Here is a 26,034-nt window from a genome sequence, read left to right as displayed (position 1 = left end):
GTTCGGGCGAAGAAACGGCCGAAGAAATGGCCGAAGAAATGGCATAAATTGCGCCAAAATTACATGATCAATTCAAATTCAAATCAATTCAAAATGGCCAACTTCCTGTTGGGTTTCGGCCATGGCGCCAAGAGACTTTTCTTTAAGTTGTGACATGATACAGGTGTGTACCGATTTTCGTGCATGTACGTCAAACCGTATTGTGGGGCTTGAGGAACAAAGTTTTCTAGGGGGCGCTGTTGAGCCATTAGGCCACGCCCATTAATGCAAACCATTGGCTTGGTGCAAAATTTGGTGACTTTTGGGGCACGTTTAGGGGGGAAAAGCCCTAATTTTTTTCCACATCAGAGTGGGGTCATGCTGTACACCCGCTGGTGCAGTGGGACTTTTGCGACTTTAGCTTGTTAGCAAAATGCTAGCAGCATTGCCCTAACGATTGCTACATGGTCATGCACTAACACAATCATATGCTGTAACAATCCTTTCAATAACCATGTCAACCTCATTCAGCTGCACCTTTCACTTTTTAAAAATTGTATATATGTTAATAAGAGCTGTCATTTGTCTATTGCCTATTTACTGTACAGTGAGCGAAAATAACCGAGTCAAATTCCATGTTTTGTTTGACCTGACTCGGCCAAATAAACACAATTCTGATTCTGATGCTACAGTTTGCTCCTTTTATCTTATTTTTCATGATGTCTATTTTAACCAGTATTTAATGATCTTGTGTTCTTTTTCTAAAGTATTTTTTGTTTTACTGTCTGAAGTAAATCATAGAGGGAGGCCACTTGATAAGTCCTCCAGCACATTTTCTTTTATTTATTTATTTAAATTTTCTCTCAATGCATTCCATTGTATTCTTTTTTATTTTCTTCTTTCAAAAATGTGCAAATAAATAAATCTATGAAAAAAAAAAATCAATGCAACTGAAGCAACTGTGAACTTAAACACACAAACTAAAGCTCTTTTGTCGAAGAACATGACCCACATGCCTCATGTCTATCTATGGGAGCCTGTCCTCCTTTCACCGGCAGAGACGACCTTCTTAACACGCCGAGTAAAACTCACTTTGGTTTGATAAATTAAAAACCCAGCGAGGAAAGTAGGAGTTTCTCTTCTTCGATCTCAGATAAAACTGGTTTAGATATAATTAAAAAAGGAGAAAAAGAAACATGAAGGCAACCGAACACAAACTATTCAACTATCTGCCTCTGAGCTACTCTGAGGAAATGCAATCAAACGTGAACTAATTTGTCAAGACGTGATATGTGATGATTTAAGCGTGCATTTCCCTGCCTTCAGGACAACTTTCAGATTTCAATTTAGGAGGATATGAGATTACATGAAAAAGTAAAATGAATAAAAACCACAGAAAGAAGTGGAGATGAGTGGATTAATATCTCTTAATAGCTGGTCGGGCAGGGCCTCCCTGAACCCGAGCTGGACTCTCACCGCCGGTCGATGGAGTTTTACCCAAACACCAGCGACCTACGTGACTCTGAGTGGCTGCAGGTCATTTGGTTATTGATTATATTGAATACCGCTGTGTGTGCAGATGTTTTCATTTGTCCAGCGAGCCGATGCTCATCAAGGGGAGGGGGGGGGGGCACGAGAGAGGAATGTCTCATGGACAAATGAATGAATGAATTAAAAAACTGTAGTTAGATAAATACATTTAAAACGATGTATAAATCCAATATAATGGAAAGATACAGAACATTAGTGTGAAACAAAACTATACATACATTTGACCGTGCGTTAGACATTTTTATTAACTTTAATGTTTTCAAGTAAACTTTTAAAAGCCAAGGAAAGTTGTCATGTCTCATCGCTCACGTCGAAAATAGTGTTTTTGTTGACTGACTCAAAAGGTGGTACAAATAAGAGAAAAGAAGAAAAGAAGAGGAAAAAGGAGGAAAAAAAGAGAAAAAGAGGGGAAAGGATGAAAAAGGAGAAAAAAAGAGGAAAAAAGAGAGAAAAAATAGGAAAAAAGAGAAAGAAAAAAGATGGAAAAAAGAGGAAGAACGAGGAAAAAGGAGAAAAAAAAGAAAAAAGAGAAAAAAAATATTGAAAAAAGAGGGGGAAAAATAGAAAAAAAGAGGAAAAAATATGGAAAAAAAGAGGAAGAAATATATATATATATATATATATATATATATATATATATATATATATATTATGCTCCATACTATATGAGACGATTACAATAATAAGAATAATTGTTGTTGTAATAATAATATTTATATACATAAAAATGTAATGATTGGTCTTTGTTTTCCTTTTGTTTTCTCTTCTAGAGATTTTTTTTTTGTTTCCTCTAAACATTGATTATTTACTTTCTCTGTTAGTTGTTTTTCTGAGATCCGTCTTCTGTTTGTTTTTTACTTGATTTTTCTGTCATATTTACGTTTGTCTTCCTTCTTGTTTTGCATGTGTGTTTACTTTGCTGTTTTTTGTTGTGGTAGACTGTTTGTCCTTGTTGTTTTAGTATCAACTATGAAGTAAACAAAGTTAAAAAGTGTAGGCACAATAAGCTCAGGCTTCAGCTGCACCTTTTGGTCGGTTTACTCTTTTTTTATTATTTCTTTCCTACGAAAGGAAATGAAATGCAATGTATTGTATCAATATAAACTGATGGACCAGATATAAACTACTCCTACTACAAAGATCCCTGAGCTGCTCTGGAAACTGGAAACATTCAAACGCCGGAGGAAAACTTTGTAGCAGCGACAGAAGCCTTGAAATGTGTCTAAAAGAGTCTCAACATTCAGCTCAGAGTCGTTACAGAGTGTCCTGGAGAAGCAGGACGTGCAAACGCCCACGCCGCCACTCTCACGGAGGAAAACCCTCCAGTAAAGATGTAAAAGTTCATCATCAAGTCTCAAAGTCACGTAAATGCAGTAAATATGGGCAGAAATATGATATGAGCCACTAGAAACTGAATTTTAATAATTAGGGCCCGAGCACCTTCAGTGCGAAGGCGTTTCCAAGTGTGTTATACATCAAAATGTGCGTCTCCATCCTGCGACAACACGCATTACTTTTCTCTTTCAAAAGCGTTACCGTGGCAAGGCTAGACGCCAAAAAGCGCGCCCACCCTTCATCTGGTTGGTTCAGACAGAAAAAACTTTGTGCCTCAAGCCCCATAATACGGTTTGACGTACATGAACGAAAATCGGTACACACCTGTATCATGTTGCAACTTAAAGAAAAGTCTCTTGGCACCATGGCCGAAACCGAACAGGAAGTCGGCCATTTTGAACATTCTGAATTAATCGCGTAATTTTGGAGCAATATATGCCATTCCTTCGAGAATTAATACGGCCCGAACTGTAACGTGCACCCAGGTGTGTTATACATCAAAATGTGCGTCTCTATCATGCGACTACGCGCATTACTTTTCTCTTTCAAAAGTGTTACCGTGGCGACGCTAGATGCCAAAAAGCGCGCCCCCCTTCATCTGATTGGTCCATATTTGATAGTTCCCCAAAAGTCACCATATTTTGCATGCAAGCCAGGCCTGGCAATAAATTTGATATTTCATGGTTTGCATTAATGGGCGTGGCAAAATGGCTCAACAGCGCCCCCCGGAAAACTTTGTGCCTCAAGCCCCACAATACGGTTTGACGTACATGTACGAAAATCGCTACACACCTGTATCATGTCACAACTAAAAGAAAAGTCTCTTGGCGCCATGGCCGAAACCGAACAGGAAGTCGGCCATTTTGAATAAATTGTGTCATTTTGGCGAAATTTATGCCATTCCTTCGGCAGTTAATTCAGCCTGAACCGTAACGTGCACCCAGGTGTGTTATACATCAAAATGTGCGTCTCCATCCTGCGACACCACGCATTAATTTTCTCTTTCAAAAGTGTTACCGTGGCGACGCTAGATGCCAAAAGGCGCGCCCCCCCTTCATCTGATTGGTCCATATTTGATAGTTCTCCAAAAGTCACCAAATTTTGCATGCAAGACAGACTTGGCGATAAATTTGATATTTCATGGTTTGCATTAATGGGCGTGGCCTAACGGCTCAACAGCGCCCCCTAGAATATTTTTATCTGCCAAAACTTTTGAATGGTTTGACATAGGAAGTCGTGGGTGGTGTCATGGGACTCTGTAATGAGTCCTTAAGCTTCGTTGGCCTTAATTAGCCCCGCCCCTTCTTCTGATTGGTTGTCCCGATTTTCTGCCATAACATTTGAATGGTTTGACATAGGAAGTCGTGGGTGGTGTCATTTCTGATATGCTTATGGGGGGCGGTGGCCGTGAGTGCGAGGGCCCGTTCATCGCTGCTTGCAGCTTTAATTTATATTTGAACTTGAATTGCTCAACTCTATCTACACTTTTTACACAGAATGGAGAAAACACAATTCTTTCTTTCTTTCTTTCTTTCTTTCTTTCTTTCTTTCTTTCTTTCTTTCTTTCTTTCTTTCTTTCTTTCTTTCTTTCTTTCTTTCTTTCTTTCTTTCTTTCTTTCTTTCTATCTATCTATCTCTCAGGTGCTCACACTTGCAGCTGATTAAATGAATCAGGTAACTGTGATAAACAGCAGCTTATTCTCTCCTGTGGTCAGGAACAGGAGGTTATTTAAGGTTATTATTATTGCTGGATTTCTCTGTTAAACGGATCAACAACACCCTGTAATGCTGTTGTTCATCTCAGGTTAATATTTACCTCAAGACCTGCTGAAGATAAGATGATTTATCCTCACAATTAAAAGACGGTACTTTATTTAGTCAGGACGGCGTATGGACTATAAAGAACGGGGAGAAAGACTGCCGGCTCGTTCATCCCTGTTTCCCTGATGGAATAAAGGACCTGATGGAGAACAGGTGCGCCGGCCATACAAGGACATTTATCCCTTTTAATCACCTTTTAGCTCACTCTGAATGAACCGCTAAGTGAATGGATGTCTCATTAAATATGAAAGCGGCAAGGAATGAGGGCAAAGACAGAGAAGAATGAGACAAATAAGGAAGTAAAGCAACAAAAATTAGCAGCCAAATAGAAAAAAAATTAATTATTTCTTATTACATATAGAAATATGTCATTCCGTTTCAGGAGGCGTTCGTCCACAGTATGGATTTAGTCTAAAGTTATAGCTCTCCAATAGAGAAAATGTATGAATAGGCAATTAGAAAGTTCCCTGAAAAGTGCACAAAATGGACTAAATTAAAATATATCTATATACTGATAGTTGATAAAGAAGCAGCTTAGATAAAATCATTTATGATGTCAAACCTGACTCTTCCACGGCAGTATAAGATGATAAACTAGACAATTTCCTCGCAGAAATTTCGAGAGTGCAACGGCGGGCTGCTGCCCATTTGTGTACATTATTGCATTTTGCATCAATAAAGGTGAAGGACTCAAAACTAAGTCCAATGACACCACACAGGATTCTCTATGTCAAACCATTCAAAAGGTATTTGAATATCACATTTCGGCCAATCAGAAGAAGGGGTTATTTAAGGTTATTATATATATATATATATATATATATATATATATATATATATATATATATATATATATATATATATATATATATATATATATATATATATATATCCCGTGAACCGGTTCCCAGCAGGACTGTTGATCATCTAAGGTCAAAAGGTCAGGGTTCAGATTTCTCCATTTTCCAGGTTAAAGTATATGAAGTCTGTGACCAGTTCTGGGTCAGTCTAATCAGTCAACAGCTGAGCTCTGGTTGCCCCGGCAACAAGAACCTCGAAATGAGGAATGTTCCGGGTTCGCTGTGAGAAAACCCCAGATTTTGCCTTGTGACAAGTTCTCAAATAACTCCGATTTGTGAGAAAACCGTAGCTCCTAGCAGAAAAATAAAGACATCGTGAGAGACACAGAACCCGGCAGATTCTGACAATCTTAATTTTATTCAAATATTCCTTAAAATGTGTTAGTAACGGCAGTTCGAAAACATTTTTTTGAAGAAAACTTTTGATTACATTACAGTGAATGGAGACTGAGGCAGGAATTGCCGTCGCTTTATCCTCCCCCGTTTAAATTTTGTGCATACCCCGCCTGTCAAAGTCACATTTTATGAATCCCAACATCTATGTCTACATTCTAACCAAAAATGATCTTTCTAGCTTTCACGGTTCGGCCGTGAGCTCGAGTTACAAATAAAAAATAAGGTAATTTTTTTACTGTCTCTGCCACTCTAGAAAATTAGAGCTACACTCTAAATTTTACAAAAAAGTGATTTCCAGTCCTCACTTGAGTGCTCATATCTTGAAAAGTGTACATTTTAGGAAAAAACTGGTTGGTGTTTTGGAGAGAAGATAAGTTTTCCTCCGTTTTGAAGTTTGAATGACCTTTCTACGTGCAGGTATGGGAAAGGTAGGTGACTCAGAAAAAAGGTGATTTCTTTTTTTTTTATACGTTTTCCCATCCGCTTTGAATGGGTTTTTTTGGCCGTTTTTTTTGGGAATAACTTTGGGAGAAATGGGAATTTTAACACCAAAAGTCATGGCACACCATTCCCGATCGAGCCACACGTTTTGATATATGATGCGCCTCGGTTGTCTGAAATCTGTAGGAGGAGTAGCGAACCGAAATCTGTCCGGAAAATGAATAAGCAGATGAAGATGATGAATAATAAACCCGCAGGATAACAATAGTGCCTCTGGCTGCGCCAAGAGGCACTGCTCCTCCATTGCTATTGCATAGCTATGGAGGAGGCGTGCCACTTGGCGCAGCCGTGGCACTAAATAGCAGCTTTTTCCGAGAAAACAGATCATTTGAACTGAATTGAGTCTGTAAGTGTGCAACAAAAGCTGCAATACTTTGTTATAAACAAGTGGCCTCTTGGTAAACCAGTATAATGTTCCTTCCCATGAAGAAGTCCTACTTTTATCTGGGTTTTTTCTTTAATTCTAAAGCTTCTCAAAACTGAAATGTGCATCGGCTTGTGAAGAGTTTTATGTGCCAGATCCTGAGTAGTAGAAACGTTGACGATATTGTTGAATAAGCAAATTAGAAAGTTCCCTGAAAAGTGCTTAAATGTACCAAAAGGGGTTCCTGGTAAAAGAAAATCCACAGCTGCCCGGCAGCGCCTCGTAAATCAGAGCCGGGTGGAAGTCTGCAGGAAGCAGCGGTGCAACTTTAACACTTAAACCAAGTCACACTCGAGCAGCTGGAACTACAGAAAAACCAACACACAGCCGGGTCTCAGGACTTCTTCCAGGAAAACCCGCTTGATGTTCACGTAGTCTTAAAATACTGAAGAATATCAACCCGGTTTGTATCAGACAAACAGACAGACAGACCTCAAAACCCACTTTTACTGTTTGGCCTTTAACCCAGCATGAGACCTCGCTCTGTTTTTAGTGGTTTTATGTAAATGTATTTGTTATTTTACTTGTTTATTTATTTGTTTTTATTGTCTTTTGCTGTTGATTTGTTTGCCCTCTTGTGTACAGCACTTTGTTTCAGCTGTGGTTGTTTTAAAGCGCTTTATAAATAAAGTTGAGTTGAGTTGAGTATCGGTTCCCAACAGCAGTAATAACTATTATGTAATAACTAGGGCTGTAACTAAGAAGTAAGTAAGGAAGGAAGGAAGGAAGGAAGGAAGGAAGGAAGGAAGGAAGGAAGGAAGGAAGGAAGGAAGGAAGGAAGGAAGGAAGGAAGGAAGGAAGGAAGGAAGGAAGGAAGGAAGGAAGGAAGGAAGGAAGGATATTGATACTATTGATATTGATATACTGATATTTTAATAACATTTGTATCGATAATGTAATACCTTATTATGTTATTGGGAATTTATTACATTTTCAGGTGGGTCTTTTTTTTTTCTTCCAAAACTGATAATGTAATACTTGACAAATAATGTAATATATATGTTCATTTTCAGTCCAGAGTTCTACATTTTGTGTTTTAAGTATCTAAGAATGTTTTATACGCTGGATTTGAAACACCAGAATGATTATTGGGTTAAATTGCAGACTTTTGCATGTAATAAATTCCCAATAATGTAATAAGGTATTAATGTATAAGGTATTACATTATTGGTAAAAATGTTTTTACAATATCCGTCAGGATATTTTATTACATTATTGGGTTTTATTACATTTTCGATTGAGTTAAGTGCAAATTTTATTACATTTTCAGGCGTTATTACATTTTTAGGAAATTATTACATTATAGGGAAATTATTACATTCTAGGGTGCTACAAGGCGTTAAAAAATTGAATGCGTGTTCAGGGATGCAAGAAGCTGGTGGTGGGAGGAGAACAAGCAAAGAAGGTTGGGGTCGTAGTACCAGCAAGAACTTTAATCTACTTTCACCCCTGATCGCGATTAAAAAATGAATCATTTGACAGCCCTAGTAATAACTAATAACTTTTGACAGCGACCCCGGCAGAGCAGCTTATACTATTAGGAGTGTGTGATGCTCCCAGAGCGTCTGCGAGGCCGGCTCTACGCAGGGGCAAGAGGGGGCAGAGCCCCCTTAAATAAATGTGTTGCCCCCTCAAATCAAAATTTTAGAAGTTGAGAAAGATCATTTTAATATACTCACAAAATGAATATACATTACAAGTTGACAAAATTATCTGCAGTAGCGGAAAATTCAGCCGAAAAAGGGGCACACACTACACAGTGTCGGCTTCCCTCTCATCTCTCTGTCCCTCCGCTGTGCCCTGTGTCTCCGCAGCACAGACACCAGCCCCCGGGTCTCCCACTCAGAAGGCACGCCGATTTTTTCCCAGTGTCCAGCCGCAGTACTGCAACAAAAAATCCCATGGGGCCCAGAAAGCTTTTTTCCCATAGACCGCAATAGTAAAAGAGAAGCCTCTAAAACTGTTCACAGGAACCTCCAGCTGTAATCACCGGCAATTACTAATCTTTGTATTCTATATTTTTAAGTCATGGACTTTATATCCGTCAAAAATGTTTTATAACGGCCAGAAAAGTCAAAGAAAAGTCTCTTTCTGGCCATGACGTCACGGCTGACGTCACAGCTGTGTCCGTGCATTCCACGGATGTATTATATTAATATATATATATTATGTTATTATATTATATTAATACATTACAAATATATGTAATACTATACATGTAATAATATACATTAATTAATATATTATATTAATACATATTATATTAATATTCGCCCCGGGGCATGATGGGAGGCCCCAGAGCATCATGGGAGGTGACTCAACTGCGCATGCTCTATGGGCCGCACAACGCGGAAGTAAACCCGGAGGTCAGGAACTTTTTCAGCGTATGCGCTGAGTGAGCAAATTGCATTGAAATGAATGGGCGGCCATTTTCGATCTCCCATCCAGATTTTATTAATAGATCCATGACAGACACACACACGCACACACCCCTCAGCCCTCAGTAAACATCCAATCACTGTTGCAGTATGCAAATGAGCCCAGACATAGCCTGACAGTGTAGTGTCAGGTTTCAGCACGGCCACGGAGTGGGTTAGACTTCGAAGAAACAGCAGCGTTACAAGCACAGAGATGAGTGCACACGTCCACTGCATGTGACAAACTGAAGACAAGTGACCTGTGTCTGACGGACCCCTACGTAAAGCCCCGCCCCAGTCTATAGTTCTGTACTGGTTTTTTCTTATAATCACAGCGTTGTTTTTTTTTTGTTTGTTTTTTTACAAAGCAAGCCTGCTTATTTTCTGCACCATCTTCCAGCAGCTCACAAAGAGAAAGTTAATGCTGTGTAATGCATCCTTTCTTCAGAGCTTTTAAAAGGTGTAGTGCTGCTAGTAGCAATGATGCTGCTGCATCAGAGACAGCAGCTAGCAATACTGTACCTTTAGCATCAGCAAGCACTGCTTCTGCACCAGCTCCCTCCATCCCCCCAACAAGTGCTCCCCCAAAGCAGCCATCTCAGCTACCCAGTGACTTAAATGGCAATGCACCATCTCAGCCAATACTGGGTAGCTACCCAAAGCGTGCATTTGGTACAACATTGAGATCATTCAATCCTGCCTGGTACCGCACACGACCATGGCTAGAGTATTCTGTGGTGCGAGACGCCTGCTTCTGTTTCCCCTGTCGGAAATATGGCAGCGCTGTTAATGAGAGGGATGTTGCTTTTACCTTAACTGGTTTTAACAACTGGAAAGCAGCACTTGATCGAGACAAGGGGTTACAGAGGAATGTGTCCAGCCACAACCATGTGCATGCTTCAACTGTATGGACTCAGCACAAAAGCAGAGATGCTACAGGGGGAACTGTTGACTCCCTGTTGGTTGGTAAAACACAACTTGAAAAAACCTTTATTATGTCAAGAGTGTGGGCAGTGCTGTTAAGTTTCTCTGTGTAAATGAGTTGGGGCTCCGTGGGACTGCAGAAACTTTGAGGCATGATGCGGCTGACGACAACATTGCTTCAGGTCTCTTTCTAAAGCTGATGGAGTATACCTTAGAGAAGGATGAGAAATTAGCAAGCATTGCTAAGGGTATCCCAAAGAATGCAAAATATACATCTAAGGATATCCAAAATGAAATTATAGAAACACTGGCAGACATGGTGCTTGGAGATATCAGGAAAAGATATGAAAATGCAGATTCTGCAGGGTTCTGCCTCAAAAGTGATGGGACCAGAGACAGGTGCAATGTGGAAAATTTGTCTGTGATGATTCGCTTTGTCAGCAATTCCATGCCAGATGAGCATCTTATTGGGTTGCTTGACTTGCATCAACTTGATGCAGAGTACATCACCTCTGAGATACTGACACACCTTTCTGATGCTGGCTACAGTGCTGACAACATACTTAGTCAGTGTTATGATGGGGCTTCTGTGATGAGTGGGGTAAGAGGTGGTGTACAAGCTCTGCTCCAAAAGAAGCTTGCTAGATATGTCCCATATATCCACTGCTTCAACCACCAACTGCACCTAGTACTTGTGCATGCCATGCAGAGTGAACCATGTGCAAAAAGATTTTTCGACCTCTCTAGTTCACTCTACAAGTTTTTTCAGCACCACCATGTGTCCAAGAAATATGATGCACCTCATCTTAAAAGGCTGCTTGAAATCCGATGGACAAGCCACTATGAGGTGACAAGGGGCATTGTTGAAAATCAAGACCATATTCTCAGTATCCTATCTGAGATGACAGAGGATGATGCTGCTGCAGTTGACCTGTGCACTGAGGCATCAGGCCTGCAATGTCAAATTAAGAGGCATCACTTCTTTGAGACTTGAAAGTTTCTAGTGCGGGTGCTTGGTGTCTTGAAACCAGCAAATGCAATTCTACAGGCTCAGTCTGTGGATATGTGCAGTGCCTCTGAGGTTGTAGGTGCAGCACTGGAGTCCCTAAAAAAGATGATTATTGAGTTATCTCAGGTGGCGGCAGGAGATGATTCACATCCTCCAAAAAGAAGGAGAACAATGAGCAAACACCTTGGTCAAAGTGTTGTGCTCTCAACTGTGGGCCATACAGACTCTGATGATCCTACCCTTAATCCCCATCAATCTCTGAAAAGATCTCTGCTCAACATCCTTGACAGGGCCATTTCAGAAATGGAAACTAGATTTTCACAGATAAATGTTGACCTGATGAAAGCCATATCTAGTCTTGCACCCAAATCTAGTGCATTTCTAGATTCAACACAGTTGCACCCTCTGGCTGTGCTGGCTGGCACAGTGGCAGACAATGCAAGTCTGAAAAATGAAATCCTTGTGGCAAAACAGATGCTCAAGAAATTTCCAAATGAAACAGACCTGTCCACTGTGTGTAAACACCTGCAGGAATACAGGGAAGCCTTTCCTGAGTTGCATAAATTGTATGTAACAGCCCTGATAATTGGTGTGTCTTCAGCAGCATGTGAGAGTTCCTTCTCCACATTGTCACGGGTTCTAACCCCCTATCGTCGCACCATGTTACACAAGAGAAAGAGGAATCCGGTGACCTTGGCCCATGAGAAGTCTATCACAAATAACTTGGACATGGATAAGTTTGTGAGAGTTTTTGCAAAGGGAAACAGGAGACTGCTGTTGTAGAGTGGAGTGGAGAGAAAAAAGAAGAGAGGAGTGAGAGAAATGAGAGAGAAATAAGAGAGGAGTGGAGAGAAAGGAGTTTTTTGAGCTATTAAGCTGCCAACAAAAAAAAACAAACTACTTTAGGTTAACATATACAGTGGGGAGAACAAGTATTTGATACACTGCCGTTTTTACAGGTTTCCCCACTTGCAAAGCATGTAGAAGTCTGTAATTTTTATCATAGGTCTTCAACTGTGAGTGACAGAATCTAAAAATAAAATCCAGAAAATCACTTTGTATGATATTTAAGTAATTAATTTGCATTTTATTGCATGACATAAGTATTTGATACATCAGAAAAACAGAACTTAATATTTGGTACAGAAACCTTTGTTTGCCATTACAGAGATCAGACGTTTCCTGTAGTTCTTGACCAGGTTTGCACACACTGCAGCAGGGATTTTGGCCCACTCCTCCATACAGATCTTCTCCAGATCCTTCAGGTTTCAGGGCTGTCGCTGGGCAATACGGACTTTCAGCTCCCTCCAAAGATTTTCTATTGGGTTCAGGTCTGGAGACTGGCTAGGCCACTCCAGGACCTTGAAATGCTTCTTACGGAGCCACTCCTTGGTTGCCCTGGCTGTGTGTTTCGGGTTGTTGTCATGCTGGAAGACCCAGCCACGACCCATCTTCAATGCTCTTACTGAGGGAAGGAGGTTGTTGGCCAAGATCTCGCGATACATGGCCCCATCCATCCTCCCCTCAATACGGTGCAGTCGTGCAGTCCCCTTTGCAGAAAAGCATCCCCAAAGAATGATGTTTCCACCTCCATGCTTCACGGTTGGGATGGTGTTCTTGGGGTTGTACTCATCCTTCTTCTTCCTCCAAACACGGCGAATGGAGTTTAGACCAAAAAGCTCTATTTTAGTCTCATCAGACCACATGACCTTCTCCCATTCCTCCTCTGGATCATCCAGATGGTCCTTGGCAAACTTCAGACGGGCCTTGACATGCACTGGCTTGAGCAGGGGGGCCTTGCGTGCGCTGCAGGATTTTAATCCATGACGGCGTAGTGTGTTACTAATGGTTTTCTTTGAGACTGTGGTCCCAGCTCTCTTCAGGTCATTGACCAGGTCCTGCCGTGTAGTTCTGGGCTGATCCCTCACCTTCCTCATGATCATTGATGCCCCACGAGGTGAGATTTTGCATGGAGCCCCAGACCGAGGGAGATTGACCGTCATCTTGAACTTCTTCCATTTTCTAATAATTGTGCCAGGTGTTGCCTTCTCACCAAGCTGAGAAGAACTAACAGGTCTGTGAGAGCCGGAAGTCTTACTGGTTACTGGTTGACAGGTGATCAAATACTTATGTCATGCAATAACATGCAAATTAATTACTTAAAAATCATACAATGTGATTTTCTGGATTTTTTTTTAGATTCTGTCACTCACAGTTGAAGAGTACCTATGATAGAAATTACAGACTTCTACATGCTTTGCAAGTGGGAAAACCTGCAAAATCAGCAGTGTATCAAATACTTGTTCTCCCCACTGTATTTGAGAATTAGGCCATCCAGTTAAGATAAATGTTGTTGGTTGATAAAATCTGGATGAAGGATGTTTTATTTTATTTTATTTTATTCATTTATTTTATTTTTATTTTTCAGTTTCCCCCCCTGAGGGATTGCCACCTTATTGTGGTCAGGGGGTTTGCGTGCCTCAGTGACCTTAAGAGCTATACCAGCAGGAGCTTATTCTTCAGGTGGGACACCCAAGTTGGACAGGTCTGAAGGTATAGGCCTGACAATCCGCTTCTCCAGGTTGGGGTTGGACACATAGCAAAAGACCCATTTCAATGAAGAAAAAGCATCGTTACTATAAGCACAGAAAAAAAAGTGGTGGAGCATGATGTGTACACATGATGCCCCCTTCACATTTCTGACTGCCCCCTCATATATGCATGCCTAGAACCGGCCCTGAGCGTCTGTAGCACAAATACATGCGTTCCCGTGTGTGAATGTGTAGACTGTCTCTATATCTGCCTTCAAACTGGTGTAAATGCCGGTGTAAATGCTGGTGGACGACGGTGTAAATGCTGGTGTAAATGCTGGTGGACGACGGCGTACCTGGTCGAAGTGAGAGCCCACGGGCTCCCGTCGCTGCAGCTGCAGCTGCTTGTCGATGTTGTCCTTCAGGCACTGACACACGCGGCGCTTCTGGTCGGACGAATAAGCTTCCAGGCTGAGCAGGCAGTCGCACTTCTGGAGAGGAGACGGGGAGGACGAGAGAGGAGGAGAGAGGGGGAGGAGGAAAAGATAGCCGGCAATTAAGACTCTGCTGTCAAAGAAACCCCAGTGTTGTGATGCGAGACGGAGCAGCTCCGGGCTGGAGAAACGTCACCAGCAGCAGGAACGGACGATATTTTACCGTTCACGATATTTTACCGTTCACGATAAACCGTCAAAACAAATCCCCAGGAAGGAAGGAAGGAAGGAAGGAAGAAAGAAAGAAAGAAAGAAAGAAAGAAAGAAAGAAAGAAAGAAAGAAAGAAAGAAAGAAAGAAAGAAAGAAAGAAAGAAAGAAAGAAAGAAAGAAAGAAAGAAAGAAAGAAAGAAAGAAAGAAAGAAAGAAAGAAAGAAAGAGAAAAAAATTGTATTTTAAAAAACTGGAAATCAGAAAACCCCCAGCACCCAAACAGTGGATCAATGAACTCGGATCGTATAAAACTCCAGAAAAAATACTGTATTCTCTTAGAAAAAAACTAGAGACTTTGACCTTATTTGGGGACCTTTTTTGGAGTTTTTGCCTTTATTAGACTAATGATCTGAATCATCTACGATATTAATGAATGTGTTTACGCAGGACTTGATTATTTAATTTATTATTCATTTGTTCCAGTATTGATATGTATATGTGAAAAGAAGTTAAATGATTTTGAATGATGTAATTATTGACCATATGAGGGAGGGAAGGGGAGAGGGGTATGTTGTTGTATTTATTTTCATTTACTTATTTTTTTTCTTATTATTTTTCTCTCTTATTATTATTATTATTATTATTATTATTATTATTATTATTATTATTATTATTATTATTATTATTATTATTATTATTTATTTATTTATTGTGGTTTAATTAATATGATGAAAAGTAAGAAAAAAAGGGGGGGAATATTGATAACTATATTGTTATTGTAAATCTTATTTTTTTCTTTTTTTTTGCCCTCAATAAAGATATCTATACAAAAAGGAAGCTTCATTAATCTAAACGCATCAAAGCTATTAAACCAGCATGCAGAAATGCTCCCATGCTTGTTTATTTCCAACCTTTTATCTGAACTTGGCTTCGACCTCAGCGTGTAAAGTGAAAACAGCAGTGAAATTGAACCCTGGCCGGTTCCCCTTCAGGCAGGACGGGAAACGCTGACAAAATGATTACAGAGATCGCTGAAAAGGTACGGATCAATACTTCCCTGGGAAGTACGTGAGAAGGAGACGAGTAAAAAGAAAAACAACTGATTTTCACTCAAGGAAGATCCTTAACCTGCTCTCTTCGGGTCAAGGAAGGAGGAAGGGAAGAAGGGAGGAAAGAAGGAATTAAGGAAGGAAGGAAGGAAGGAGGAAAGAAGGAAGGAAGGAAGGAAGGAAGGAAGGAAGGAAGGAAGGAAGGAAGGAAGGAAGGAAGGAAGGAAGGAAGGAAGGAAGGAAGGAAGGAAGGAAGGAAGGAAGGAAGGAAGGAAGGAAGGAAGGAAGGAAGGAACGAAGGAAGGAACGAAGGAAGGAACGAAGGAAGGAGTCGATAGTAAACATGGCGCCCAAGCGATACAGATGTACGAAAGTCTGGTTATATTTCAGTAAAAAAGACGACAACAGGCTAACTTGCAAAACTTGCTAATTGAATATTTCGTCAAAGGGAGGAAATGCTACCAACATGCAACAATATTTGCGAACAAAGCAGCAATAATGATCAAGGAAGGTTGCTAATAATACTGCAGGTAACTAATTAACTATTGAACACTCCCGATCATATTAGAACCATTTGCCTCATTGTTGTAATTTTTTCCAAATGGGAAGCGATAAGGGAATTGTTAAATAACCAAATCGGTAAGCAGAATCCAAAATGGAATTGGAATGGTATCCATCTCTACTTCCACGGCAGTATAAGATGATAAAATAGCAGCTTTTTCAGAGAAAACAGGGGCCTGATCTATAAAGCTTGCTTGCGCAGAGAAAGCGCCTGAAAGTTGCGGAAGCACCTTCTACGCAAAGCCTCGGATCTAAAAAGAAAAAACGAACCGAAAAATCTGCTTATCTTTACGGCAACCCTCACCCTCTCGTAAGAATTTACTTAAGACACGGGGAACTGGCGAGGCAGGCTGTGAGGTGGTGAAATGAAGCCAGATTCATGGCATACTCTTAATAATGTCATCACATATCACAACATATATCAGACTTAAAATAATAAAATAATAAAATAAAATAAAATAGCGCTGATCGTGTCCCTCTGTGTGTGAAGCTCAGTCAGTCAGGACTCTGCTGCTGCTGCAGCCACGGTGACACGCGGGGAACCTCCTCACACCCACCGCTTTAGGACAGAACAAATGAGGGGCTGCGTTTAGGGACCCCCACGGAGCCCCTAAAGAGTTTTACGCGCGTGTGAAACCTTTACGTGCGGGTGTATGGTGCCTAAATTAGGGTCCTGCGTTAAAACAACGCAGAGCCTACGCCGTAGGGTACGTGGCGACGCGCACCTATGCCGTAGACTCTGCGTTGGTGACGCAGAACCATAAACCCGCCCTGAGCAGCTCTGAGGGGAGACGGGGGGGGGAGGGGGAGCTGGGGGTGAAGCGGGGCTGCGGGCCGTTCTCGTATCGCTTTCATACAGTGTCTTGATAATTTGCAATTACAGGCTGAGCCTACCGTTAGTTTTTAAACTGTAAAAAGTAAGGGGAAAAAAACATGATTTTGAAAAGACGGGGGGGACGTGTGTCCCCCTGTTGCGCCGGGGAACTCACGGCGTTTAGCGCAGCAACGGCGTGCTGCCACTCACTCGCTTTATTTTATTGTATACTATTTATATTCTTATTCTAACTTTTACTGTGACCACCAAATAATGTGGTTTTCCTGTCCTCCACCTCATCCTCAACATCTCAATCTCAGATCTCAGTGAAAGTCAGTGTCACGGTGGCTGGACACCCTCTCATTCATTCTGATGTCAAACAGGCTGCAGGAAGCCACTGCACATGCTCAGTAGGCTCATCCATATGCATTTATGGGCGTGTAGAGGGCGGGATATGAGGCGGATTCAGCTGCGCAGCCTTCCAGCTGGTCTGTGATTCATAAAGGAACGTTGCGTGCAAATCTGCGTGCACATGGTTTTATTGATCCGGATTTTTTTTTGCGCCCGGCATTTTCGGCTTTTGAGTGTACGTGCACTTTTAGTATGAATCCTACGCAGTACATTTTAAATGAGGCCCCAGATCATTTGAACTGAATTGAGTGTGTAAGTGTGCAACAAAAGCTGCAATACTTTGTTATAAACAAGTGGCCTCTTGGTAAACCAGTATTATGTTCCTTCCCATGAAGAAGTCGTACTTTTAGCTGGGTTTATTTTGTCAGGTCACCAGAGTTCAGCTAAAGCTTCTCAAAACTGAAATGTGCATCGAGTTGTGAAGAGTTTTATATGCCAGATCCTGAATAAAAGTAGAAACGTTGACGATAGTGTTTCCTTGCATCTTCACATCCTCAACATTGTGAACCTTAAAACCTAAACGAAGTAAATGCTGGCTGTGGTTTGCAGCTTGGCTTTCCGTTGTGCTGTTTACTTACACAGATAATAGCATTAGGGGACTGATTTATTGATATTGCATGATGTCCTGTTCTCCAAAGTGACTTGTGGTTGAACTCCAACCCCCAAAAATGTTCAATCGTGTTAATGGTAATGATGCCCATTAATGCCAGACGTCAGGTGAACACAAATACCTGCTAATGGACGTAAACGCAGACACACGGCCAGTGCTGTGATGCCAATGGAGAATGGAGAATGCTACTAAAAAAGATTAAAATAAACTCCAGCTGGTTCAGAACAAGGCCTTGTTCTCCAGTACATATATATATATATATATATATATATATATATATATATATATATATATATATATATATATATATATATATATATATATATATATATATATATATATATATATATATATATATATATATATATATATATATATAACACCAGTATCAACAGCTGCACTTCTGTCTTCAATATGGAAGGTTTTACAATCCAAAACTCCATTATATCAGTTCAATCAATTCAGACACAACCTAAACCAGCGGTCGGCAACCTAAAATGTTTTAGAGCCATATTGGACCAAAAACACAAAAAACAAATATGTCTGGAGCCGAAAAAAATGAAAAGTCTTGTATCAGTCTTAGAATGAAAGCACACATGCTGCATGTTTCTATATTAGTTAGAACTGGGGGAGATTTATTTTTTCATTAAAAAAAGTTGAAATTTTGAGAAAAAAGTTGAAATGTCGAGATTAATGTTGAAGTACAATCTTGAGAAAAAAGTCAAAATTTCGAGAAAAAAGTTGAAATGTCGAGAAAAAAGTTGAAATTTCGAGAAAAAAGTTGAAATGTCGAGAAAAAAGTCAAAATTTCGAGAAAAAAGTTGAAATGTCGAGCAAAAAAGTTGAAATGTCGAGCAAAAAAGTCGAAATGTCGAGAAAAAAGGCTAAATGTCGATCAAAAAAATCTAAATGTCGAGAAAAAAGTCGAAACGTTGAGAAAAAAGTTGAAATGTCGAGAAAAAAGTCGAAATGTCAAGGAAATAGTCAGAATATCGTGAAAAAAGTTGAAATGTTGAGAAAAAAAGTCGAAATGTCGAGATAAGTCAAAATTCCGAGAAAAAAGTTGAAATGTCAAGAAAAAAGAGAAAAAAAGACAAAAAGAGGAAGAAAAAAAAACGGAAAAGAAAGGTCAAACATTTTTGAAAAAGCTCCAGGAGCCACTAGGGCGGCGCTAAAGAGCCGGGGGTTGCTGATCCCTGATCTAGAGTCGTATCCATACGCCACTAGACAGGAAACAAAGGGCCGGTTTTCACTTCCTGAGCCAAACATTAATTTTCTGAAGCATACAGTAGAATATACAGTAGATCAATGAAATCATGGAATTCTTTACCACTATATGACTAAATTAACACAGAAATCAATATTCAAAAAGAAAATTAAGAAACACCTTGAAATATCATATGTATAGGATATCAAAAACACACTTATACAGATACGTATACATACTGGACAGTAAGGTGTATTTTTGATCTGATTTTCATGGTCTAGACCAGGGGTGTCCAGTGAAAGACAGACACGTAGGAAGTCGGGGCAACATATGCCGTGACTGGAATCAAACCTGCGTCGCTGAACAGGGGAAGGTTTTACATAAGTCGCTGCTCAACCCGTTATAACTTGGAGGGAAAAAACTCCACTCTCAAAATGTCAGGGAAAAAATACACGGTCAAATGAAAATATGAGGATAAACGCAGGACGTTTTTAACAGAGTGGGAGAGTTTAATATGTATAATATGAATTAAATATTAATATTAAAGCCATACATGGCCGTGGTTTACGCTCATTATATCACAGCTGAGCGGCGTCTCCGGCCTGACGCAAAGTGATGTTTGCTTTTATAAAACGGTTACCAATGATGTAAATATGAAAGAGGAATACACAATCTATTTTATGTAGTTTTTAATTAATCAGAAATACATATTATCCAGTAAAAAATATCCCCACTGTGGAAAACAATAGTTCCATCTCTGCAGATGTAGCTCTGCATGTCGGAGACAGGAACTCCTCCATCCATCGTTAGAGATCAAAGTTTACCGTAAACATGCCTAATTAATAAAAAATAAACTTTAACACCAGCTACTTTTTGCTGCTGTAACTGTCCAAAGATATGTAACAGTTGGTTGTTGTCATGGATACATTGTTGCTTCCCTGACACGGAATGATCTGCTGTGATATGGCTTTAGAATAGAAGCCATGGTAGATAAGATAAGATAAGATAAGATAAAATAAGATAAGATTGTCCTTAATTTCTCCCTCAATGGGGAAATTCACTTTGTGCAGCAGCAGTAAAGTCAACACACACATGCAGGGAAAGGGTAAAAAAAGTAAAAAATATATCATTACCAAATATAAACAGTATACTGTATACATTGGAATGAAAAATACTATGCTCATTATACCAGAGTTGACAATCAATCAGATTGCAGGATTTCATCTTTCCGTTTTATAAAAGGTATTTTTATGTCTCAGAGAGAGCAGGGAGTGATGGATCATGGGTAGTTGATGGAGTGAGGGATCATGGGTAGTGGATGGAGTGAGGGATCATGGGTAGTTGATGTGGCTCTTTGCAGTAACACAGTAACCATCTCTTAGCCTCTGACTGGTTGGACACCCCTGGCCTAGATGATGTTTTACTGTATATTGGAATGTTTCATGTATGTGTTTTTGCTTTAAGATAATGATTTACATGCACGGTAAAGTTTAATGTAGGTTTGCCGGGGGCACGGTGGCGCAGCTGCTAGTGCAGCTGTCTCACAGCAAGAAAGTCCTGGGTTCGATTGCCCAGGACTGTTACTTAGTAGACCCTCCAGAAAAACGCGATTATGCGATCGCAGAATTTCCTGCATAATCAAGCAAATGGTGCTTGATTGTGCAGGGCTCGCTTGATTTCACAATCCCTGCATATTTTCCGCATAAAGTTGGGGGGGAAGTGAAATGGTGCTGTGACGCGCAACGTCACCAACTTGCGCCGCATTCCCAGTAAGGTAAATAAAACAACACCGTGGCGTCTTGCATGAACATGTGGACAGAGGAACACGGACAATCACTATGACGGAAAAACCTAATCCATCTCACTTACCAACAAACATTTCTTTTTTTACCTTGTCTGCACACATATTAATGGTTGATACCATGCCGGTAGAAACCTGAGGCATACATATGTGCATTATTACTGTATTTATTTCAAAGTTTATTTAGACGGGACAATGCATATTAATGCACACTACATTAAGCAGTGTGAATACACTGTATTGTAGCAGAAATGCTAGTTTCCACCCGCAGTCCCCACAAACAACCAGACACACTCACAATCACACCTACGGGCAATTTAGAATGATCAATTTACCTAGCATGCATGTTTTTGGACTGTGGGAGGAAACCGGAGTACCCGGAGGAAACCCACGCAAGCACGGGGAGAACATGTAAACTCCACACAGAAAGGTAGCGCATACATACGCATACACATACAAACCCAGTGATTTTTTTTTTTGGGGGGGGGGGGGGGGTGACTTCCACTGCCAATCCAGGAAGCAGGAACACACGGAGACACACGTCAAGCACTGGAAATCTGCAACAAAAACCACAAACAAAACACAAAACCGACAAAACCGACACGGAGCCGACCAAAACACAAGCAGCAATCAACCCAAATCACAGTCTGAGCTAAGCTACCGCTAACTAACCCCAAAAACTACAGAGCAAGCATGCAGGTGAACAAGCCAGTGTGTATGTCTATGTGTGTGTGTGTGTGTGTGTGTGTGTATGTATACGTGTGTGTGTGTACGTATATGTTTGTGTGGCTATGTGTGTGTATGTGTGTGTGTATATGAATATGACTTAGGTGGCTGTATGTGTGTGTACACGTGTATATGTATGTGTGGCTAGGTGTGTGTGTGCGTATGTGTACATGTATGAATACATACATATATATATGTGCTTGAGAGAGTGTGTGTGTATATGTCTATGTGGCTATGTGTATGTATGTGTGTGGGTATGGGAGTGGGAGTGTGTGTGTGTGTGTGTGTGTGTGTGTGTGTGTGTGTGTGTGTGTGTGTGTGTGTGTGTGTGTGTGTGTGTGTGTGTGTGTGTGTGTGTGTGTGTGTGTGTGTGTATGTGTGTGTGTGTGTGTGTAATAAACCAAACAAAGCTCCACCTGAAGTGTATCTATAGTGGGGGAGGGGGGGGAGCATCCCGCCACCCGCGAGACCAGAGGCCGATACGGAAGAACCCGGAACCCAGACCACCAGCAACCCCACAGAGGAGAAGAACCTGGAACCCAGGCCACCAGCAACCCCACAGAGAAGAACCTGGAACCCAGGCCACCAGCAACCCCACAGAGGAGAAGAACCTGGAACCCAGACCACCAGCAACCCCACAGAGGAGAACCTGGAACCCAGGCCACCAGCAACCCCACAGAGGAGAAGAACCTGGAACCCAGGCCACCAGCAACCCCACAGAGGAGAAGAACCTGGAACCCAGGCCACCAGCAACCCCACAGAGGAGAAGAACCTGGAACCCAGGCCACCAGCAACCCCACAGAGGAGAAGAACCTGGAACCCAGGCCACCAGCAACCCCACAGAGGAGAAGAACCTGGAACCCAGGCCACCAGCAACCCCACAGAGAAGAACCTGGAACACCAGGCCACCAGCAACCCCACAGAGGAGAAGAACCTGGAACCCAGGCCACCAGCAACCCCACAGAGGAAAAGAACCTGGAACCAGGGCCACCAGCAACCCCACAGAGGAGAAGAACCTGGAACCCAGACCACCAGCAACCCCACAGAGGGGAACCTGGAACCCAGGCCACCAGCAACCCCACACAGGAGAAGAACCTGGAACTCAGGCCACCAGCAACCCCACAGAGGGGAGAGGTAGGAAGGAGGCAACCCACCGCCTGCGAGCCCCCCTCCCCCACCCATATTATTATTATATTATTTGTAATCAGTACAAATTATCTGTCCCCATATGATAAAATCCACCATCCCTCCTGATTTATTTTTACAACTCGAGTACTGGAAGTGAGTGTGTTTACACAGTCGTACAAGTGCAAATATGAAGCTCAGCATCTTCCCTGCAGACCTGGCTGATGTGGATAAACCTTATCTTGTATTTCTCTGTAGAGTCTCAGTATTTATCTGCAGATGCTGCTAAACTCCATGTTGCAGCATCTATCTTAGCACCTATCTACCTCAATCCACCTGGCTGTGAATAAAGATCCCTGGAGCGGGTCAGAGGCAGCGGGTCGCCCAGCTCTGGTATGCAATGGGGTCAAAGACTGCTAATGTTGAAATAATAAAACCTTTACTTCATTGATTTTTAACAAGCCGGGTTGCAACTGGTCCAAAAACATGAAAAACTGGTGTTCAATTACGAGTCTCTTTGGATAAAAGTGTCTGCTAAATGTAATGTAACTGTAATTATAACGTAGAGAGGGTTAGGGTTAGAGGGGGGGATGATTTGGACCGTTTTTATTTCAGGGGGGATGATTTGGACTGTTTTTATTTCAGGGGGGGATGCCATCACCCCTCATCCCCCCTCAACTCCAGTACTGGTCGTCCTCCTTAAACGCAGTCAGCCGCCGTAACGCAGCGCCAGAAACAAGCCCCTCCCCTTTTCCCAGCACGACCCGCCATTGGTCGGCAGCCCAAAATAAAGCCCTGGTTAATGGAATAATAAAGTGACTATTTTAATCGTGAAATAATTACCTAAAAAGAATCACGTTATCTGAACCGGCTCCTTGTTTCTGCGTTGGCTCTCAGCCCTCGCTGGATGTCCAACCTTCCCAGAGATAAACGTAAGAGCTAATGAAACAAAATTCAATGAATGGCCACTGGTCTGCCGTGGAGCGGCTAAAAATACAGACAGCATTTCCCCTTAATTAGATTGATTAAGGTGCTCCGTGGTCCGGCCCTCCCCCTGAGCATCTGCCAGATGAGTTTTTAGTGTTCTGCTCTCATCACAGCTCCGCCAAACGGCCGACAGCGACCCAAACAACTCGCTGCTGCATGAGACTGCTCCTGTTTCAGTGTTTTTATGGTTAGTTTTTATTTATTGTTTTTAATTAGTTTTAAAAATAATAAACAATGAAAGCTGCAAGCAGCAATGAACGGGTTCTCCACCCTTGTAACGTTCAGGCTGCAGTGGAAGCTTGTATGACTAATGTAGATTCTTCAGAACTGGACATTTAGTGGATGACTCTCTATATCAAACCCTTCAAAAGTTATGGCAGAAAATAGGAACTATCAGATATGGACCAATCAGATGAAGGGGGGGGGTTAATTTTGTTCAATTATGTTCAAGGACTCCAGGCCTGGCGAAATATTTGATATTTAATGGTTGGTATTATTGGGCGTGGCCTAACGGCTCAACAGCGCCCCCTAGAAAATTTTGTGCCTCAAGCCCCACGATATGGTTTGACGTACATGCATAAAAATCGCTACACACCTATATCATGTCGCAAAGAAAGAAAAGTCTCTTGGCGCCATGGCCCAAACCCAACAGGAAGTCGGCCATTTTGAACATTTTGAATTAATCGCCTAATTTTGGCGCAATTTATGCCATTCCTTCAGCAATTAATACGGCCCGAACCGTAACGTGCACCCAGGTGTGTTAGACATCAAAATGTGCGTCTCCATCTTGCGACGACGCACATTACTTTTCTCAGTCAAAAGTGTTACCATGGCGACGATAGACGCCAAAAAGCGCGCCCACCCTTCATCTGATTGGTCCATATTTGATAGTTCCCCAAAAGGCACCACATTTTTCACCAAGCCAGGCCTGGCGATAAATTTGATACTTCATGGTTTGCATTAATGGGCGTGGCAAAATGGCTCAACAGCGCCCCCTAGAAAACTTTTCTCTGCCATAACTTTTGAATGGTTTGACATAGGAAGTCGTGGGTGGTGTCTTTTCTGATATGCTTATGGGGGACGGTGGCCATGAGTGCGAGGGCCCGTTCATCGCTGCTTGCAGCTTTAATTTTCTATTGGACTGTCCTAACTGGACGCAGCGCAGCACAGCACGACGCGCCGTTCTGAGCTGAACATTTGTCGGACCTCCTGCTTCTATTCTCTTCCTGCCGCCCGTTGAAAGCCGGTTGAAAGCGCTGTAGGAAACAGTCATGATGAGGAACGGCTGGTCCAGTTAGTTGAAATGAGAAGTTATCTCTATGATTCCTCCTCATTTCACTACAAAAACCTCAGTAAAGTTCACCTGCTGGAGGGAGATGGACAGAGATGCTACGATAGTGATGTTAGACCGACCGAGTAGCAACTTTCTGCATACAAGGGTATAAACCAAATAACATCAAAAGGGCTCGTGATGTTAAAAGTTGTTCTAATGCATAACTGTTTATTGATTACTTCATGGGTGACTTCATTATAGCTTTTGCGCCCACGTGATCTAAATACACTGAAACTTATCTGGATGCAACCAGGTCCTGAGAAATAGAGCTAATAAAAACCTGTTAAACCTCCTTCACCACCATTATGGTCCAAGGTACAAGTTTGGTGTTCAGCAAACACAAACCGGCCAAATTATAGACAATAAACTTTAAAAGCATTATTAATATTTCACAGGAAAGAACATGCTCTCAGACTCTTTGGTCTGTCGGGACGTTTTTAGAAGTTGGAACAGCTCATAAGACTTTTTTTTTTTTTTTACATATTTTAAGATCAGTTTTAATTAAATTTTTCAATTGATAAAGTTATTGAACTGAATTGAGGAAGTACGTGCTGCTTTTAGGAAGTGTGAGTAATGTTTCTGACAGGACAGCGAGCTGAACCAGTTTTATAGGAAACACCTCGTCCTTGCCAGAAGGCATCAGATCAATCATTTTACTCAGACGGATCTTTAAGTGAGTACATTTAGATTTATAGACACAATCTGTCGCCAATCTGCACCGACGTAGTAAATCAGGCTAAACCACACTTTAAGATGGCTATGAGGGAAGAAGTAACCGCTCCCTTCTAGGAGACCGGTGACACAACAAAACAATAATGATCAATAATAATAAATAGATGTAAATAAGAAAACAAAAAGACAAAAATGTAAATGAAAACAGGCATTCATCATAATTAACATGCTCGAAAAAGAGTAGGAAGAAGTAAAAAACGTATTAAATCCTACCCCTAAACTCCATTATAATCACAAAATTTTAATTCTGTACAAAAAAAACTAAATATGTCTATAGATATCTAT

At 41.3% G+C, this 26,034-nt stretch overlaps 1 protein-coding gene across 3 annotated transcripts in view; it reads right to left on the bottom strand.

Moving 5' to 3' along the window:
• rgs3a (regulator of G protein signaling 3a) overlaps positions 1-26,034 on the bottom strand; it is a 265,109-nt gene that overhangs the window by 126,625 nt on the left and 112,450 nt on the right. For all 3 annotated transcript variants that reach the window (XM_061733623.1, XM_061733622.1, XM_061733621.1), the window contains one exon: positions 14,105-14,239. In XM_061733623.1, coding sequence (XP_061589607.1) covers positions 14,105-14,239 — 135 coding nt within the window. The remainder of the gene's footprint in view (positions 1-14,104; positions 14,240-26,034) is intronic.

This window comes from Cololabis saira, chromosome 11, assembly GCF_033807715.1.
Source record: "Cololabis saira isolate AMF1-May2022 chromosome 11, fColSai1.1, whole genome shotgun sequence".
NCBI classification, from domain to species: domain Eukaryota; kingdom Metazoa; phylum Chordata; class Actinopteri; order Beloniformes; family Belonidae; genus Cololabis; species Cololabis saira.
Note: the sequence above shows the minus strand (reverse complement) of the source record. Positions and strands in the feature narration are given on the sequence as shown.